This window comes from Rhipicephalus sanguineus, chromosome 1, assembly GCF_013339695.2.
Source record: "Rhipicephalus sanguineus isolate Rsan-2018 chromosome 1, BIME_Rsan_1.4, whole genome shotgun sequence".
Taxonomy (NCBI): Eukaryota; Metazoa; Arthropoda; class Arachnida; order Ixodida; family Ixodidae; genus Rhipicephalus; species Rhipicephalus sanguineus.
In genome coordinates, this window is record NC_051176.1 from 89,694,685 (window position 1) to 89,716,093 (window position 21,409).

The 21,409-nt window shown below is 46.2% G+C and overlaps 1 protein-coding gene across 1 annotated transcript in view; it reads right to left on the reverse strand.

Annotated features, from left to right (window-relative positions):
* Positions 1-21,409, reverse strand: part of LOC119406746 (uncharacterized) — a 56,253-nt gene that overhangs the window by 19,936 nt on the left and 14,908 nt on the right. The window contains exon 3 of the mRNA XM_037673509.1: positions 20,862-20,969. Within this exon, the coding sequence (XP_037529437.1) occupies positions 20,862-20,969 (108 nt within the window). The remainder of the gene's footprint in view (positions 1-20,861; positions 20,970-21,409) is intronic.

Below are 21,409 nucleotides of genomic sequence, written 5' to 3' on the forward strand. Positions count from 1 at the left end.
CCGTTGTGCCACCGCTTTCTCTTTATCGTTCGTAGACCGTACGAATTCAAGATACGTTGATTACGAATCGCAATAAGACCAGAACTGAATTGTAACACCACTTTCTTCTGTCCCAACATATTACAATTAGTTCAGGTTCACCAGACTCTGCTGATACGTAGTCACAACTTCAGAACCTGCTGCTGGCAGAGGCGTAGCCAGAAACTTTTTTTCTAGGGAGGGAAATCGGTGCAGACTTGCTCTGTGATAAGAGCAGCTCTGGTGGTTCAGCCATAATATGAATTATGGGAAGTACATGAGCTCTTATAAATTTTACTATTAAATGCGTATCATTTCTTACGAACCAAAGGCACTTTAACCGTTTCTGCTATCTATCTATCTATCTATCTATCTATCTATCTATCTATCTATCTATCTATCTATCTATCTATCTATCTATCTATCTAGCCGCTTACGTCTTCGAGCTCTCGTGGTCGTCTCCCTAACTGGGTAGATATCAAAATTGGCATAGGAGAATATGGGTATACGCCGAACACGACATACAGGTCATGACATGAATAATGCGAATCTCCTGTCGCGTACGTCATGAAATCCTTTCCACCAGTCACGTGTGGCACATACCCGCATACCGCGGTCCGTGGTATGCGCCACAGACAGGTGATTCGCAGTCCATATCAACCCAGACTTTCGAAATCTTAACGCGATAGCGTGAACGGGCCTGCCGTGTCGAGGAAAATGTGGTGCCGGCGCCGGAGGCGTTGTACCTGGATGACAAATCCAGATGAAAGCAAATAAAAATAACGGCTCGAGCCGGATTCGAACCCAGGCATTCTGCATGGCAGTCGAGCTTTCTACCGCAGAGCCACGCCTGTGCTTCAAACTGCTTCGGAAAAACACCCTATACAGGCGTCGTGTTGGTGCAACGCCAGCTGTGGTATCAGTGCTTTTATGAGAACTTAATAAACATTATGTGTGTACACCTGTGCCTCCACAAGCTATCGTCAAGCGCTTCTCGAATACGCCAGCGATCGCTACTTATTATATGCACATCATCGCACCGCGGTGTGCACTTCGTCGCGATAAAACTGACGTCTCTGCTCTAACGTGGGTGCCGACGTTATGCCGGACCATGAGCTACGCTTTACACGCCAGTGTAGTCGTCGTGCCTGGCAAACCCACTATATGCGCACAAATACTCGATCTACACAAGGATCGACGCTTGGCTCAAAGCAGAAAAATACGGCATATATACTCAGTCGAACCTCGTTATCACGGAGTAGCATCAGGACCATAAGTTAGTTCGTTATATCCGATATTCGCTGTAACAGTAGAGATAAAGATTGGCTCTAAAAAATGGGCAAGCTGGCTTGCGCAGAAATCCTAGATACAAAGATGCATTATTGTAGGCTTTGTTACGATTGGCACCTGCGCCGAAGAGGAAGCGGAGTTTCCTCTTCTTCGAATAAGGCGCCGAAGGGCTGCTTGCCTGCTGACAGCCGTTCAAGCACTTGAATTGTCCGCCCGAGACAGGAAGTGAGGCGCCGTGCAGTCCGACACATCAGGGTTCGACGAGACGACCGTAATGGTCTCCGGTCGCGACATCTTCTTTGAAGAGACAGCGGCGTCAGCGCGGATGACAACCCGTCCCGCTAATTGAGCGGTGAGGTACTTCGGAGCGGCGGACCCTTTGATACACCCGGTTGTCCGATCGTGGGACCCATCACCCTGCGGCCTTCACATGTCAAGGAAGGACCCCCTTGGTGCCACAGGTGCAGAGTGCGGTGGCCAAGACCCAGTCGAGGACGTTGACCTGGGCAGGTGAGGGCTGCACCCTCATTAGTACTGTGTGTGACGTGATTGGACCGTCCCAACTTTGAGCTATTCCCCCATCTAGGGGTCCGGGGAAAAGAAACTCTTTAAAATGAGCCCCCGCGGGCTCATTCGGCACGAGATCTTCGTCATGTAAGAAGATGTTAGTCATGTAAGAAGATGTTAGTCATGTAAGAAGAAATGTTCCTCGTGGAAGAACGAAATGCTCGCCACGTAAACAATGTAAATAAACCACATTAAGTTTCCCTTCAGTCTCTTCATGCTGCCTTCGCATCTTCGCCCCGGGTCTCCGGTGCCTGCAAAGGCAGGTCGCAACAGCTTCAAACCGACTATAAGCATGGTAATCCCGCCCTGTCTCCTCGTGATATTTCAAACTTCGGTTAATCCGGTGACGCAACCAGTCAAATGCTCTTTTTTCTGTTTCTTTCCTTAGTATTTCTTTTGCGCTGGATGACCAAAGTTTCCGCAACTCTCTCAGATGATTTTAAAATACGGTTGGGAATTCTGTTTCAATATTATTTTTTTTATGCTAGCTTGCGACTTTTGAGCCTTGCGTGAACCAAATGTTACCGCCGATACCGCAGCGGCTCCGACGTTTTTGGTTTCGTTATAAAAATAATAAATGTCATTAAATGAAGCGCGCCCAACTAAAGTTTGTATTTAGTTCGTTATAACCGAAAATTCGCTATATCAGGGTTCGTTGTAACGAGGCTCAAATGTAGTCTGCTACTCGGTGACTGCTTCTGAAAGTGATTCCCACAATGCGTGGGATCTGCCATACTTTTGGGCGGGGGGGGGGGGGGGGCGGAGAAAAGTTTCACTGAAACTAATTCATCATAAATGTTTAAAGGCCGAGCGCCCTGCAAAACACCAAGTCCTACCGGCTAATATCACTAACTTCTAATGTTATCAAGCTGATGGGACGAATGGTACTCTATCGTAAATGGCAGACTACAGGAGCTGAATTTGTTTCCTGATGTCATGAGCGACTTTCTTTGCCACCGTTCAGCCCCCGACAGCATCGCAGATCGTGTGCATCATCGTTTGAATCTGCTCCTGGACACAAACACGCTGCACATGTGCTATTCCTGTTCATACAGCAAGATTTCGCTTCGGTTCCACATATAGCGATTATTTTTGCACTTATGGATGCGAGAATTTCGGGTCGTCTATATTAAATTTTGTACGTAATTTTCTATGGGAGCGCAGAATGAAAGTGCCCGTTGGAGGAGTAATAACTGAATCCCGCACTGTGACGCGCAGTGTCCCGCAAGGCAGCGTTATGTCGCCGCTTCTCTTCAACAGCGTACTTACTGGACTTCCAGGTTGATTGTCTCAAGAATGTGACTTCCCAATAGGGACAGCAATCTATGCTGACGACACCGCACTGCGTATCCGCGGTCCATCACACCATTGTCCACATCTTCGTGGAATCTTGCAAAGAGCTCTAAATACAACATCAAAATACTTGGAGGAAGTTGGTCTTCAGATTTCACCTGCTAATTCAGCGGCAACTGCTTATCATCCTTGGCAACGCGCTCGTTGAAGCATGAGCCGGCTGTAGCTGAGAGACACACCAATAGAATGCGTACGTGCAGCGACACCGCTGCCTGGGTATCATTATCAGCCATCGCCTCTCTTGGAGCGCTTCCATTACATCTGTGCGGCGCAAATCGCAGTTCCTCCTAAAGTATGTGGCCACCTTGACCGCTACAGGGGGAGCTGGCTTTGACCAGGCGATAGCACTACAGCTTTATGAATCATCTCTACTCTCAGGAGTGATGTATGCCTTGCCAGTCTTGCATGTGCCGCCTAGTTTATTGTGCCGATTGGAAAGGGATCATTGGGTTGCCCTCCGAGTCACGCTTGGCTTATCACCTCGTGAGGAACCATCTTCCCCACTACTCAGTGAAGCGCACCAGTTCCCCCTGAGGCCGCAAACTGACCAGAGAGCGTCACACCATATCGAGCGTTTGCGCCGCGCACCAGATGACAGATCACTCATTAATCTTTTAATTCAGCGCCCGTTATCCCGCGTCGTGCAAATGGCCACATTGCTAATTGCCACTGCTGGCAATTCTGACGATATGACATTCACAACCCTGAAAGAGCGTACCAAATGCATCTTCCCCATTTATCTTTCGGTTTCCGGAATACATAAAAAGTCTGACCAGCTGCTTTTCGGGAACTATTACAATTAGCCCGATTGCATTTATTTAAAACATTTCGAGGTTACCTTAAAGGGGTACTGACAAGAAAATTTTTGAATGTTTTTTTTACGTAAAATAAAGGTCAAGCCCTCAAGCGCCTAGAAATGTACTGCTAAGCGTGAGTGCACCATGAAAAAGTAATTACAATGTTTGTTTTTTTAATCTACTTCCGGTTCCTGCTGTACCCTGGCGTCACATCACGGTATGAGCTTTTGGTCCCGTGCTCGCGAAAGATGTCATGACGTCTCCACGGCCGCTCAGCTCTGTGGCTCCATTTGTAATGCACAAGCGGCCACTTTGAATGTTTTCGGCGACGCACAAGCGGCCATCTTGAATGTTTTGGTACCCGATGTCATCACAACTATCCATACTGGTGCGTGAAATCACCATATTTAACACTGTAGCCTTACGTCACGTTAGTGTTGATGTCAGTAGGTGCGTCATCCGAAAATGGAGCCTAATGTCAAAATAAGATATCTTATCGGCGCTGACTGAGCTTCACGTATGCGCAGAGCTGTCTCTGTATACAGGAGATTTGCATAGAAGAGTAAACTCACCTTCAAAAATTCACATCAGTACCCATTTAAAGTGTTTAGGACGCATCCGTACGCAGCTGCGGGCAAAGTGCATCTGATGCAGGTCATTTCGCAAAGCGCTTCGACTGACATCATACGAGGGTTTCGAATACCTCATCCATCCTCATCAACAACCACGGAACTTACAGCGATTGACGTTGCTCTGAAGTATATGCAGAAAGCATTAAGAGCACAGAAAGTGGTCACCCTTACAGACTGCCGTGCTGCCCCTAGCAAACTGTTGAGAAAAGATACCGAAAGCCCACGTCTATGCAGTACCGTAAAATATGCCAGCAAAATTACCCCTCGTGGATTGTCCTTTTTTGCCCAGTGGATATCTTAGCACGTGGGTATTGCTGTAAATGCAGAGGCTGGTCGCCTCTCTTCAACTTGGGCCAACAACGAGCTTGGCTGGCCAGAAATTTCGTGCGCGTTTCACAACGTGCGTCTGCTGATTCACCGACACCTCCTAAAGCAGCACCCAGACCAGCGTGTCGCAAACGGATCGTTAACTAATGTAACTGTTGGGGTTTCACGTGCCAAGACCACGATACGATTATGAGAGACGCCGTAGTGGAGGGCTCCGGAAATTTCGACTATCTGGGGTTCTTTAACGTGTGCCTAAATCTAAGTACACGGGCCTCGAGCATTTTTGTCTCGATCGAAAGCAAACAGATCGTTCCCTCCCCATGTTTGGGTTCGTGGCTTACTTCGCCGTGCTAGAGCAACCTTGGATAAGCTGAGGGTTGGCTCTGTGCTGGTACGCGAACGCTTATACTGTCAAGGACGTGGACAGTCCGCTGAGTACGTCTTGTGGCGAATTTTAGACACATGAACGCCTTATCTTAGAGTGTCCTGCATTCATTACGCAGCGGGCCCTGCTGATTGAGGAATACAGACCCATTGGACTTCGATGACTGCCTGTTTCCGAGAGGGTGTGCTGGTCGACGTGACCAAGCCCATCGAGCCCTGCTGACTTTCATGAACGAAATGGATATGGCCGCCCATTTATGGACATTTTTTCACGTTTTTACTCATCTTTGTCTAAGTCTCAGTCATTCATTTTCCTATTTTCTTTCCTCCTATCTCTATTTCCTGTATCTAGTCCCTCCTCGCGTAAGAGTAGACGAGCGCTGTGCCCCTCAGTGCCTTTGAGTGGTTGTGTATAAATCTCAAGTAATAATAATAAGAAGAAGAATCACAGACGCCAGTCAGATTTAAGTGTAGTATTCTGAGAATTAGCCACTATGCCACTTGCTGTGTGGGCATTGTGTCGTAACTGCCTCTGTTATATACGAAAGCCCAATCTTTCCATGTCGTTATTGTTTGGTGTCTTCATTACGGTGTGAACTCGTGACGATCATTATTGCGACCCCGAACATCATTCCTATCTCACTTTATCTTCTAAAGTTACGGGAAAGGTGTCAGCATAGAGAAGGCCGTGGGGGCACTTCGTCTCAAATAACGATTTCCGTTTAACGAACAGGACCATTTCCAAGTTCCAGCAAGGTAAAGTGCCCTCGGGTGGGATCGCGATTGTTGCTGTTGCGTCTCCGATATTACACTCTTGGGCAGCTAATTGGAGCACCTGTTTAGTGAATAGGATAGGAGCAGTGGAAGGTTCTGTCTACTCAGGTATCGCTCGCACGCTCTCCACAGCTTGTTCGTGGTTGGGGACTTTAACGCGGACGTTTCCAATACTTAAAATGCATGGTTACTTCACTTATTTATAAAACGCTTCGCGATGGGCGCCTTTGTTTTCACCACTCGACACGGTGTCTATACGCGCGGTTTAGAGAAGTACACTGAAGTACGTCTCCTACGACAGCATCCATAGGCTGGTGCTCAGCACTGTTACACAGCAGTGGTTCGCACCACGATAAGTTCCCCGAATTTTTGCAGCATTTTTTTACTGGCACGAGCGCCGAGGGACACCCTTTGATATATCTTCCAGACCACCCTGTCTAGGCGCCTGTGCGAGTTGTCCGAAAACCCTGATAAAAATAAAAGCGTCTATAAAAGGGATGGAATGGCTTAAGCTAAGGGTTGTATATGATAGAGTGGACATTAAAGTATGGGTTGAGTAAAAATTGGAGTCATATAATTAGTATAAATTAATGTAAACAGCAAATACATCTCAGAAGCCCATCGGATGGGGCTCGTTGTGGCACCTGACGGATCAGACCTCCCCCACGCGCTCCTTTCTACGTGGCCTCGACAGCGCGCGAAAGACGAACGTCGAAAACGTATATGAAAGGGACGGAACCGGTCTTGCATGAGGGTCGCTTTAGGATTTTGTTCATTCTCTCTCTCCAAGGCTGGCATGCAAGGGCTTTCGTCGGAGTGGCTTCCCGTTTTTGTTCGTCTCGCTGATATCTCCTAACGGGCGACCTGAGATGCAGAGCAGCACCCCGAAAATAGAATAGCTGAGTCATCGGGAAAGAGGGAGCCTCCGGATCGAAGGGAAGCAGGACCACACCACCGTACTCGGTCTTTCCTTTTTCGCAGCCCCAGCTCCTCTCTTCTGCCTCATACTCCTAGCTGGAAGCGATCGTCGACGTAGGCGGCTACGTTTCGATCCGGTGGTATCTGAAAGGAGCAGAATTTATGCTCTATACACGCGCGAAGCAACGAACATATCGGAAGTCCGGTAAACTTTCACTCGAGCCAAAATGTACTACCCCGTTTAGTGGTAATGTGACATGGCCCCGTGAGAATTACTGCGCGGAGCTAAAGAAACGCCCTGGTCGGAAGGCTGCGAACGAGTTTTGCATCCAGCATTTGCAAGTCGCGCTTCATAGCTCGCGTGTTGACATCCATAATTTATGTACCTCGGCGTAATTGGTAGAAGTTATTCCGAGGCCACGAAAATCCTTATGAAGCTGTCTCTAAACAGGTCTCCTTATTTATAAAGAGATACCCTACAAACGAAGATCTACCGACGTAGTCCCACCTTGTGCCAATAACGTGAAAAGGAAACGAGCGCGCTTCAAGCCACCGGGTTTGGAGTCGGCCACGTGCAGCTTATTTCCCCATTCTGCACCCCATATCCCCCTCCCCCAAACAAAAATCTCGTGTACTTCAACTCATCCTTTTCGTAACATACATGCCCAAATCAAGGTTTTCGCAGCGGAACGTGTGGATAATCGTAAATTCTTGAATGCGCCATCTTGCGTGACTACGGCTCAGAGCAATAGCGCAAAATAAAGATATATACAGACGAGGCGACAATTCATGAGCACTATTCTGTCCATGTATTATGGCGATAGCAATTATATGGACAGTCTCGACGGGTTTTTGCCGTCGCAGTCATGTCCTTCCGGTATGAAGTCCAAATTCATAAGATCCCCCGCGCATTGTATGTTCTACCGCGGGTAAAAGAGCGCGAGCGGGGGCGACGAACGCGGCCGAAGCAGAGTTCCAGCAAGCCGGCCCATCGCTCGGAGGGTGCATGCGATAACATCACCCCGCTCGAGAGGCCTGCCGTCGAAGCAGACAGGAAATTCCCCGCCCGTCTCTAACGAGCCTTAAAGGAGCCCTGCAACACCTTTCTTAGTTATATTGGAATAGTCTCATTATTGACGTATGACTCTTCACGAGTCATATGCCGCAAAAATTTTTCGAATCCGTTAAGTCTAAGTGGTGTTACCAAATTATAGAGATCACGTTCCGCAGCTTTCTCCCTCAACTCAACGCCGCGAGCGCGCGGAAAGCTAGGCTGCGAGTCGAGGGAGGCAGCGCAGAGGAGCGAGGATCCGCCCAAGAGCGCCGGCGGAGTTTTTTCTACATTTTTTTCTCTCTGACGTCTGGGCGCAACCACGTGGTCTGTGCCGCCACTTCCGGTCGGCTTGCGTCGTTCTCGTCGAGCGGAGCCGATCGCACTGTGTATCGCGCGTGCTTGAAAACTGCGCGTCGGTTTGGTAATGTTGGGTGTGCACCTCGAACGCCGTAGTGTTTTCATCGCTCTGCCAACCATGGAAGCAAACCTGCGCGCTCGTTTGGAACGAATGACAGCTGAGAACGGTTTCGGCTCATACTCCGATACACCGCCTCGTAAGACGGCACTGGCAGACGACCCCGAAGCGCCGCCATTACCGGACGCCAGCATTGTTATCGGAGACACGCTGCGCCCGTGCCTCGGTCGGTCGTGAGAACGTGCCGACGATGCAGTTCTCAGCTGACGAGGCAACACTCGAACGGCTGCCACTCTCAACGGCAACCGGCGATGGTCAAAAGCACAGAAATATTCACGTTTTCGGCACTGCGCATGGCGAAGAAAACGGAACCACGCAACTACGAGCAGACGAGCTGTCGGTGAGACCGGAAGTGCTAATATTAATGTTTGTTCGGTGTTTTTAACGTGATAACAGAATATAAACATACATATTATCTACTTATTGAACTCAAAATTAACAACGAAAGTAATAATGAGGGTGTTATCGTGATTATAACATCAGCCAATGGTGGAACTGCCGACAATCGCGTCATATATTGCGGACTAATACATCACTTGTCGAGAGAAGAGGGAGCGATTTTCAGCTGACTTTGAGAATTTATTGTAAATTCCAGGCCGTGCGCATCGCTGTAATATTTGGCTCGCGTGTTCTCGGGAGCCTCGACTACCGATCGGCAGCGCTTTTTGAGCATGCTCGAAAAGTGTTGCAGGGCCCCTTTAAAAGACGCGAAGACGCGAGGGGGGGGGGGGTCGCGTCGCTCGAGGAGCAACTTTGAACTTTGAATCTAAGGGCGCGGTGGCGATCGCTGACGCGCGCGCTATCTCGAAAGCCATCACAGCGGGCCGCTCGTATACCCTTCTACGTACTCCGCTCTCTACGCGAAGTGACTATGCGGAGAGCATCGCTCCCTGGAGCGGCCGTATTCTCTTACACCAGCGTTTTGTAGTTAGAGATCGGATACAAAACAGTTAGCTTCCAGCCTCACTTCGTGTAACACTACAATTTGTTGCTATCGCATTCATTGCTTCGCCCTTGCGGTGAAACTGACTTTTTAATTTTCGAGGAGTTGTGCTGTCGCCATGTACTAAGCTAAGCTACTCTCGTGTCTCTTGATTAGGTGGCGGTGGACAATGAGGGAAATAAACAAATATAATATGGACACCTTCAGCACGACGGGTGAAGTCGCGTTAGCAACCAGACCAAGGCTCAAACCCGCTCAGGACATGCCTTTCCACTGGAAGGCGAGACCGATACATTCAATGAAATCCACTATTCAAGGCACTAAACCCATAACCCATAGTGGTAGTAACTAAATACATAACTCGTTAGTAACTATTAAAACAGTAACTACATACGTTACTCGTTACGCTAACAAAAAAGGAACGCGTTACCATCCTACCTTACCTACAAAAAAAGGTAACGCGTTACCGTTACCGTTACCGGAAAAAAGTAACGCACGTTACTTGTGCCATTACTCTAGAGTCAGAAATTTGGACCAGTGCACCCTCGCTGCAAGAACCACAACATCAATTTAATAAACCTCATATTTATATTTCAAATAAAGCCTCTGATCAAAACAACGATGTTAGGTGAATTACTGATTTAACTAGAAAACTTTGCACAAGTGTGCCGGACTTCAGCAATATTGGCCTAATGTTTACTGTAGAGTTACATGCGGTGGCTTATAACTTCGTGGCACATGGCAAAGCCATTTCTCGAAGTGGCAGTAAATAGAAAATGAGATTTCATCATCAACGCTCTCCGGATACAAAACGTCACTGACTTCTCAACAGATTTAAGAGTAATTCAGACAGCGTGTTTCTACTAGCGTACAAAAGATATGCGCAGACCTTGTAGGAATAAATAAATCCTTAAATTGCATAGTCCCGGTAAAAATATTTCCAGCATAAAACATTTTTGCCTCTTTAACCTATCTAACTGCCGCGAAAATTGCGAGCGTTTATGCGAAGGCGTTGAAGGTAAGCCTCGCTCGCTCATGATTTCGACAACCAGAAACGTATACGCGCAGTTAGAAGCAGGTAGACGCGAATTTTATTTTGAAAACAGGACTGATAAACAGCGCTGTAGTATTACAGGGACAACTTCCTGACAATTACAACTTGTAGAATTTAAGCAACAGCTATATTTCTAAGCCGTCGTCGTACAGCATGCCTCTCTTCTTAGTGAATATGTCTGCAGATACGGTAAATAGGCGCTCGACGGACGCATCAGAATGATACCCTTGTTAACACCTGGCAGGCCGATAGCAGTCCGCCGCTACGACATAAGAATAGCTCTGGGAATGTGGCGCCTACGAGAAGGAGTTTTGTGTAAGACTCCGGGGATAACTGGAATAAAAAGGAACGAGTAACGTGACACCTCACGTTACCGAAAAATATTAACGTAAGTACACTGCCCGTTACAGTTACGAAATGGTAACGAGTACAGTCGAGCGCGATTTGAAGGTGATCGTACGAGCGTCGACCAAGAACTACAACAGCGCCACGTCCCAGAATACCCTTTCGAGGAGAGGGAGGTATCAGGCAAGCTTCACTCACTCTTTTTGCTGTTACTCAAGCTGCGATTACTCCCGTCTGAGGAAGACACATTTTCTTTTTTTTTATGACAACGCGATATATTTTGTGCAACTTAAGAAGCCGTTTAAACGAAGCAGTGCCAAGCACCAGCTTGCACGGACCTTTCCCAGCAAGTTTGCTATCGCCCGCGGAGATAAGAGCCAACTAAAAATACACTTGATCGCAGCGAATGGAAAGCTTAAAATAGAGAGGAAGGGTGTAGAGTACGTCGTAGGGGCGATTGTTGCAGCATGGAACAGCCAACGATGGCGAGAAGAATGCGTAATCTTGATTTTTTACTGTTCCGAACTATGCCGCTAGGTCCCTGGGACGCTAGGCCGGTCGACGCTCGCGCGATAACCGTCATATCGCGCTCGACTGTACGTTACTAAAATTACCAAAAAAGTAACGCGTTACCAGTAACGGCGTTACCTGTAACGCGTTACAGCCAACACTGTTTAGAATACGCGAAAGAAAAGTTCGTCTTGCTCCGCCCGTGTGGGCGTGGAAACCTATGTCATCTTCGGTTCCTATGACGGAGCCGTGCTGCACTCCGACGGAAGGTTCCCGCCGCTTTACTGATTCGAACTGCGAGAGCGCTGTTTATGTGACGAAGGCTCAAGTAAGTACAGCGAAGCTGAAAGTTCTGCAGCTGGATTACGATATCTGGAATAACGACAAACAGCCGAGCGCTACGTGAACATGCGTCCCTCGTATCTTCAACCGTGGCCTCCGTGATTAACTCGTGACGTACCGTTGCTGCAGCTAATCGAGGAGGCCACGCTTCCGCAGTGCTGCTGTTACAGATGACGCGGGATACCGAGGATGGTGTCACTGCGTTCGCTCAGCATCTCAAGAAGCCCTGTGGCCACAGCCTCTGTTTGTTGCCAAAAAGTGCTATTTCCGTTCACTTTAGAGAACTCTCACATGGCTTTTCCAATTCAGCAGGCATCAAACTGCTTACACGCTCCAAAGAATAAGAAATAGACTTTATTGTACAGAATGGGCCGGCAGTATGGTCTTGGTGGCCTCAGGTGGCGGCTCGGAGTCCCTGGACTCGGGCGGCATCCTCGGCCTGTCGGACGGCCTAGAGCTATTCGTTCAGCTCCGAGAAGTATTTTTTTTTTTCAGAAGTGCTTCAGCTTCCCTTAAAAAAACTTCCAGTAGTCAGAATTATTACAGGGTCCTCAACTACGGCGTGGCTCATAAACATATCGTTGTTTCGGCCCGTGGAGTCCCATAGTTTAATTTTGAAGACATCGCCTTGCCTAGGGCGCTTTCACCCCCATTCTCCAAATGATATGATGCGCATTGTCGTTTTCTGACCGAAATGAGCATCAAGAAAACGAAAAGAAGTAAACAAACTCAACAGAAAAAAACGAAACAGTATAAAAGAATAAAGGTATCAAATAAAAACACGAGTAATGAAGCTAAAGATAAAAAAATAAAACAATAGAATGAAAATAGTAACACGAAACAAAGAGATATGCGACGAGGCGTCCAGTCCACCGAAGAGTAAGCAAAATGAAACATCGCCTTTATTCAATATCGATCGCAAGATTGCGTTGTACCAATTAAAAAATAATAATAAGCAACTGAGCCGGAGGTTCGCAACGTATACAAAGCAAGGTTTGAGATTGTGCTAGATGGTAATCTACTCGTATCTTCAACAGTGCAGGAACAGCGCAACAACATCGTGTGCGCTCACGTGGTAGAGTATACTAACATGCAGGATGTTTCTAGAAATGTGACGCCGTATATATATATAATATATATATATATATATATATATATAATATATATATATATATATATATATATATATATATATATATATATATATATATATATATAATATATATATATATATATATATATATATATATATATATATATATATATATATATATATATATATATATATCAGGGCTGGGCAAAGATACTTTGAAATTGTAACGCGATACGATACAAAATACTCAGGCAAGAAGTATTGGAGATACAGATACAAGATACTGCCGCAATAATTGTATCCGATACGATACTTGGCAACATACTCAAATTTGTTATTATAGATCCATATAATGTAGCAGCAAACGCCTATACACGAGAATGTCTGCTTGAAAATTTCTTAACTGTGACCTAATTTGTTTCACTTGAATGAAATGTCTGTTAGCATCTCAAAAGTCTTACCCTTCTTACTCAAAATACGTTAGTTTCTTTTCAAAACAACTTAATGGGTTTGTTTTGGCTTTTTCGCAGGACAACTCTTTATACACTTCGCTGACAGCGATTCTTGCTTGTCATTTTTGCAATTGATGGGAGTCGCTGCTCAGCTTGCCGACCAGCCAGCACCCCGGGTTGCCATATAATCACAATAACGTCACTAATAAGCCTTCGCACGATGGCGCAAATACCGGTGTGGACTTTTACCTTGTTCGTAAAAGACAGTTTGCACAATACCGTATATCCGAACAGGTGTACAGCAGCAACAACGCTAGTAGCGACTTTTTTTTTTTTTTTTTTGGGGGGGGGGGGGGTGATCGCATGGTGTATACGGGGTTTGAGACCATTCGCTAGCGGCGCGGCCGGCATACATGACCGTCTCCGTCCCATTTGTTTTTATTTTCTAGTTAAGTGTGTTCGTGAGCTACACAGACATGCCTGATATGAAGCATTTCTTTCGTGAGGAACATGTGGTCACCATGTGCTGAAACATAACCATGGAACAAAAACTCTATATTTCAGTCCGCGCAGATTTCACTCTTTGTGTACATCGGTATCGATGTTTCTCCAATCCTGACTCCAAATCTCCTTCAGAAATGACCTATATATGATATATGGGAAAAGCCTCCTTTCAACTGGCAACGTCAATTTATTCAAACTCTCTCCGACCCCACCATTTTCACTGTCCCGGCCCTTGGAGCTAAATTTCGCGACTGCGGCCCGTCGGCTACAAGCTGAGTTTGAGACCCCTGGTATATACGTCGATGACGTAAAACTGCAATGAATTTCCGTGTTCTACTTAGCTGCCGGCCTAAGGCAGTCTTTGTTGATGTACTCACTAACGTGCAATCTTTTGGATTTTCTTTTTTTAAGGAGAGAACATGTGCAACACAGAAATGTCTCAGACGTGTTGTACAGTTGCACAAAGCGCCGCAGAACACCGCTGCTATTCGCGCTATTGCCGCTTATAGCTCCCTTTACGTGGCGATTAGTAATACGAAAATATTTAAGCAGGCCTAAAACACGAAAACAAATATAAGTAAAATAGAGAGGTGGTTTTGTATCAAACATTCACATTGAATGATCACAGAAACACAATACAGGCGGCGCCCTTAATAGCTATGAGCATGAAGTAATGTAAACTTACTTGTTGAGACAATAGAAAATTCAGTGCTTATGGAAAATTGCCTGAAACGGCTCGTTGGGATGCTCATGAGTAAAACGGAGCATTCAGTAAAACAACGTTTCTCGAATCCCCCTCCTAACATCTTTAAGATGGCTCCTAATGATTTCCATTATTATAAGGCAAATTCAATTTCGCTATTTTCTTAAGCGGTAAGCAGAATATTTTGTACTGTATACTCAAGGCACGCCCACATAATGTATTTGTTTTCAATATCGCCTTGGCAACGTGTAAATGTGTAAACAGTAGTAGAAATAAAGCAGTTAGAAGACTAAAAGCAGAAATGTTATTTTGGGAGCGCGTTACAAAAGATATACTGCAGTGACCACGCCGGAAAAACAGTGCAGAGACCTAGGTAATGTATGTGATGCAAAATAACAGCTAAGAAAGTACTTGTATTAATAATCAAATTATGATTTCATAAATTATCTGAATAAATGTAGCAGGAAGTGAAAAATACGGTACGCCAAGTTTTTTCTGTTAGGCAAACGCTTGCTCTATTAGATCTAGCATCAGTACCAGTGGTGCTAAAGTTGTTAGAACCTTATTTGCATATAAGTTAATTCATTGCATGCAAGTCACACTTACATCCATGAGATCCTTCAAATCGCTGATATGTAAAATCCACCAGACGCAAAGCAACCTCATTCTTGCACGCATCACATTTCGTTACGGAGCAAGACGCAAGAGAATCTTAAATCGCGACACTGCAACATCAGAATTTGCGCAATAGACGACGCACGCAGTGGAGTACGCGGCGCAGGACAGTGGCTAAGAGAAAGTGTCGCGGCATTGGTGCAACTAAGAAGAAAAGAAATCGAGAAAACAAAAGGTATGTGACCTGGTCTTAGAGGTCCGCGCGTGTCTTCCTCATCTTCTGCCCTCACTGGACGACTCTGGCGGAAAAATAAAATAACGTCACCGTCCTTAGACTTATTCAGATGGCTTAGTGGCACCAGTACCAGCTTGAGAAGCGAAGCTTGGCCAGCGATTATTGTTTCGCGCGGTTGTGTTGCGATAGAAGTATCTTGTATCTTAAGATACACGATACATTATCGAATGTATCGGAAATCGGAAATACAGATACAGGTACTCGTTTTTCGAGACGTATCGCGATACAGATACAAGATACCAATAGTGTATCTAAGATAGACTGCCCAGCACTGATATATATATATATATATATATATATATATATATATATATATATATATATATATATATGCGCGTTTTCAGTGCGTCGCACTTACGGGCCCGGCTTGGCGTCCATCAGATCTCACGTGGCGTGATCACACTCAAAATGAAGTGGTCAAGAGAGGCCTAAAACAAGGCTAGCACTGCTCAAAACCGGGTTAAAATAAACGAACAACGTGTAAAATAATATAATTAACAGAAATAACCAACAAGTAATCGCAATAATGAACTTAAAATTGCTAAAACCTCTTCGGAAACGTTCGGCTGGCACCCGCGCTGCGCAAGAGAGGGCGCCACCGCCTCGACAAGTGCGCAATTGCTCCTCCCACCGGTGTTTCTCCGGCGCCTTCGTCGCTACATCTGAAGGGGGAAGCAACCTGACGGAACTCGCTGCAGACGACACGTATCTCAATTGCCGTAACAAGCAGGAAGTCATTAAAACGCAGCAAAAAATATACAACGCATGTCGCACACCGAGTTTGAGAGTCTCCCTAACAAGGTTGTACTCGCGCCGGGGAAACGCTACATGCTTACCTCAAACATTGCCGTCATCAACGGTTTGGTGAACGGAGCAGTGGGAACTCTACGCACGGGAATCGCTGGGTGCCCGCGCTACGCACTTCCTCAGATTTCACAGTATAGCTGCATTTAGCGCAGGATTTAGAACTACACCAATTGCTACACTTTTTTTTTGTCTATAAATCCTCAGTTGGAAGTCAGCGCTTATCTATGTCACAGTAGTGCAATCACACAGTAGCGGAGAGTCCTTCAATACTTTGCTGGTCATGAAGCTTCGCCGTAACTCTATGGGGAAGCTTTGTGCACTGCAAGCGGCGGCCGCCGGGCGCGGCGCGGCGCTGCGTCCAGTCTCTTGGCATCGGGCAGACGGAAACGAAGGCGGCTACCGGTGTCAGTGCAAAATATCGTGGCGAGTCAGCGCGCAGTTTTTACCTTATGTCCTGCATTGTGCATAGTGTGTTGTGCCTGAATGTCGGAAAGGATGCCGTGTACCCGCTGCATACCTGGCTGTCGATCACGATACAAGGGAAATGACGAAAAAGTGTCGACGTTCTGGCTGCCTCGAGACAGCGAACGGCGGGAAAAGTGGAAGCGCGCCATACCACGACAAGAAACTGGGGGTTTCACATTTGACTCCCCGCATGTGCATGTCTGCGAAAAGCGCTTCGATTAGAGTGATATTGTTCGCGTGGACCAGTGGCTAGTCGGATGTGCTGTTGTGACGTGTTAGGTAGCGCAATGTTCCGAAACTTCTGCCGGCCGCTGTGCCGAGGATTTTCGACGGCCTCCCGGCGTATCTATCTAGTGAAAAAAAAGTCCAAAGCTCGCCCGCCTACAAAGCAAAACGTAAAGTATACACACACGGTATGTGCTGTGCATGTGTATTAGAGCAAATATTTGACCTAAATAAAATATTTGGTTGACAGTGCTGGTCACATAGGGTTTGAATTTGGTGGAGCAAAATTGGGGGACGCTTAAGCTTCGCCTTTAAGAGTTGAACGCGATAGCGATATCCTGCCCCTAGTGCGCACTTCGAACACTACGAGTGTTCAACAGAATACGCGCACTAAGGTGTGTGCCTTATGTAATGGGTAGCATGCTTTAAATTAGGAGCAATTATGCGCGATAAATTTTTTCGAAGTTGCGATGCACCCACTACGTGGTCTTAAGGGAATACGCGCAGTAATGTGTGTGCCTTTTGTAATGGGTGGCTGTCTTTAATAAACCACCAAGATCGTTATGATATTGACATGATGTGACGCCCGATGGCAATGTACGCTTGTACCACGCAATATTACTGCGATATTACATCTCGTACTGTGACACCTGTATATAGGACGCGTATTTTTGGGAAGCACGAAAGTTACTTTCAGTGCAGCTCCAAGCAGAGGCGTGGCTGTGTGGTAGAGCACGTGCTTGCCACGCAGACGGCCTGGGTTGGATTCTCACTTGGACCCAACATTTTTATTGTTTATTTTATTTGCAGCTTTTTCGATTTTTCGGTCACGCACAAGATGATTTTTCGCTCACAACCAACGGTGCCGACGCCGACGACGGAATTTCTGCGATACGAGCTCTTTAACGCTATCGAGTTAATAAACAATTCCTAACCGTCGTGCAAAGCAAGCCTGGTTCTGACACGCTAACTGTAGATGTAATCAACCCCTGATGAAGACCGAGACGCTTACGAATACCGGAAACAAAGAAAAATAATTTAGTAGAAGTCGCAACTGAAGAGCGGAATCAACTCACAGGGTCCCTAATGCATTCGCCTAAGACGACTCGAAGGAGAAAGCCATCTTCCTTTCCTTCAGTCGATGTATTGAACCTTCCCCCGCCCCCCTCCGAGAGCTGTCTGCGCCTAAGGTGGTTTTGCACTGCCTCAAGGAGCGGGGGCATTGCAAGCTTTCTGCATCTCGCCTGTTTCTGCACTGCCTCCGTGATCGGCCCCGCGATCACGGAGGCAACGCAAAGCGACGATGTCATGTGATGACGTCATCACGTGACGTCACATATTTTGGCGATTTTTGACGTCATATGGTGAAGTCATCACATGATGATTTTTTTTGCATCACTCGTGCTGACGCCGCCTACGCCGACGCTCAATTTTCGCGTTTGATGAGGTATCTGAGGCTTTCGCCTTAAAAACAGTAAAGAAGGACTGTGAAAACTGCACAGTAATGCGTGAGCAACAGAACAAATAAACGTACGTGGCACGGCGCCGTAGTGATACATAAACGCAAAATAAAACACGAAAACCAGGGAAAAGCCGTATAAAGCACCCCTTGGTCCTCGTCAATTGCTAAATTCAAAGCCCACTGATTCATTCAAACTGACCGTTGGTTCGATAAATACGAGGCTATTTTAAGATATATTCGTATACAAACACCAGGCGTATAGAGTGAAAGATTTGATATGCGCGGTCGAGAGTTGCAACCACTGCACTTCCGCGACGCATTAAGGTCCGCCAGAGTCCTTGAAGGACTCTGAATTATCCACATATTTCCACTAGATGCTTTAGGAAAACGGAAGAAACATGCTTTTATAGCGGTAGTATTTCGCACAGCGGAAGCAGCATGCCTTGGTTGCCGTCAATTTCTAGCTCCACTGTATATTGCACTGTATTAGAGCTTCCCCGAATCTTACTCTGAAGATACAATCAACGTTTTTTAGTTCCTACGCGTGCCGTAGAACTGCAGCGCCGGCGCCGCTCCGATGCCCTCAGATAAAGCCCCTTGACCTAGATCAAGGGGCTTTACCCTCAGATGGGCGAGGGCGCCCCTAGCGACTGCTGCTGTCTCTATATCAAACTTTCGCGGAAGCTTCATGGTAGTGGATTATCTCAGGAATTGTTTGCTCATTTGACTGTTTTTATAGTATTTGCGAGAATGCCGATATTTCATAACTGTGGTCCCTTTTAAAAGCAAAAGTGATAAAAGTTAGAACTGCCGGAAAAGTACTTGCCGAGTATTGGTTCGGTTATAAAAATACACTTATCAAAAACAAAAAAAAAATCGGCACATCCCACGCAACGTGAGAAATGGTTTCATGCAAAGCAGTCAACAAGTAGCTGTATATGCTACATTTTTCGACTTTGAGCCAAGCGTTACGAGGTGGATCGACGTATTTTTGTAAATGGAGTAGTTGTGTGCACATCGTGGGCTTACTAGGCACGTCAACTGCACTGGTGTTTAAAGGGTAACTTATGGTCCGACGTAACCCCAGCACTTCGTTAGAGTAGTTAGGGCATAAACGTCAGTTTTTCGAAACGAAGTGTTCGCAACGGTGCGATGATGCGAATATCAGTCTAGCATTCGTTAGCGTATTCCTCCGGGGTCGAGCAACGCTTGAAGGTAGTTTGCTGAGTCATAGGTGTACATATGCAATGTTTATTAGACTGTTATAAACGCGAAGCCAACAGCCGACCCACAATTGACATTAACCCGGCATGACACTTGTATTATAGGAGCACATATGTGATGTTTGTTACCTTGTTATAAAATTAGATAGCCAGAACTGCAACAACAATTGACGTTTCACCGCCACGATGCCTGCACAGGATCTTTTTCCAAAAGCAGTTTTAAGACCTGACGTGGCTCTGTGGTAGAATACTTAACTGCCGCGCAGAATGCCTGGGTTTCATTCCTGCTGGGTCCTGATTTTTATTCTTTCCATTCGTCGAGTCCAATGCCTGTTCCAATGACTGTTCTCGCCGTTCCTGGGTAGACATAAACTGTGAATAACCTTTGGCGTATACCTGCATACCGCGATCCGTGGTATACGGGTATATGCCACACGCGACTGGAGGAAAGGGGTTCATGACGTACACGACAGGATTTTCATGTTATTCACGTCATGATGAGAACCGTCATGTTCGTCATATCCTCATGCCTTCTTATGCCATTTTTTTTCTATACCAAGTTAAGGAGGCGACCACGAGGGCACCCAGACGTAGGCGGCTACATAGATAGATAGAAACGCTCAAAGTGCCTTTGGTTCTCCAAGAAGTGTTTCGCATTTAAAACAGCCTTATCAAAAAAAAAAAAAGATTGACGGTGCTTGGTTCGCTCGATCGCATGTTTAATACAAGCCACAACAGCGAGTCGGTCACTGATACCAGGGATAAAGTGACAAAATATTTGGCGGGCTACAAAACAACAAGTATAAACAATATTATTTTCGTGTAGGCAGAGTTGGTGTAGTAGCTATGAATATACGAAAAGTTTAGAAAAATTATTTAATTGCCTATAATTGTGAGACTGATCGAAACGCTGTACTATGCATATCAGTCGTACAGATCTTCACTTCGTATTTGCTTCTGGCGTTCTTAACGAAACTACGATATATGGTTTTCCCTGCAGATGGTGATATTTTTCCTGACAGTCAGAACAGGCGATTGACTGACGACATTAAGGCTCTGGCGCAACAGAAATGGGCGAATTGGGGTTGGGGGGGGGGGGGGGGGGGGTGGCGTATAGATATGAACCGCTTTCGCGTCTGAACTACTTTCGAAAAGCATAGCTCTACATTTGTTTCTTTTCGTTGATCGCTGGAAGCAGAGAAGTAAAGAAAAAGTGGGGAACTTGTTTGCTCACGATCTTCCCAGATGCACCTGCACAAGTACTTCTCGCACTCTGCTCGCAGTTTAGGCTTGCCGACGTGGTACGCGTAGCAGGACCTCGAACACTCGTCCGCAGTGCAATCTGCGCACAAGCGTCGTCGCTCTGTCGGAAGCTGCCCACGATATAACTCATAGTCGAGACACAAGCGAACACATCACAAGAAAAAAAATGTGTATATAATCGTGTTTAAACAAAACGAAACAAAACACAAGACGAGAGCAAAAGTCGCCAGCTCTAGCTGCCACTAAATTAGCCCCACATGCCCCCTGAGGGGTGCACGAGTATGAATTAGACAAGGCGCTTAATTCCGGCGAGATCCTTGCAAAAACCTGGACGACAATGTTTTAGTGGGGAATAAGAGAAAACCGAAAGCTTGTTAGTCCCAACTATACATTGTTCACGCGGCTTTAACAGTAAGAGCAAAATGTTATCGGCCATTCCAAACCAGTGAAATGGGCGAACGTTATACAATGTAAAGTGGCCTCTATAGTTCAGTTTTCGAGCTCGCGTCTGTATCTGTG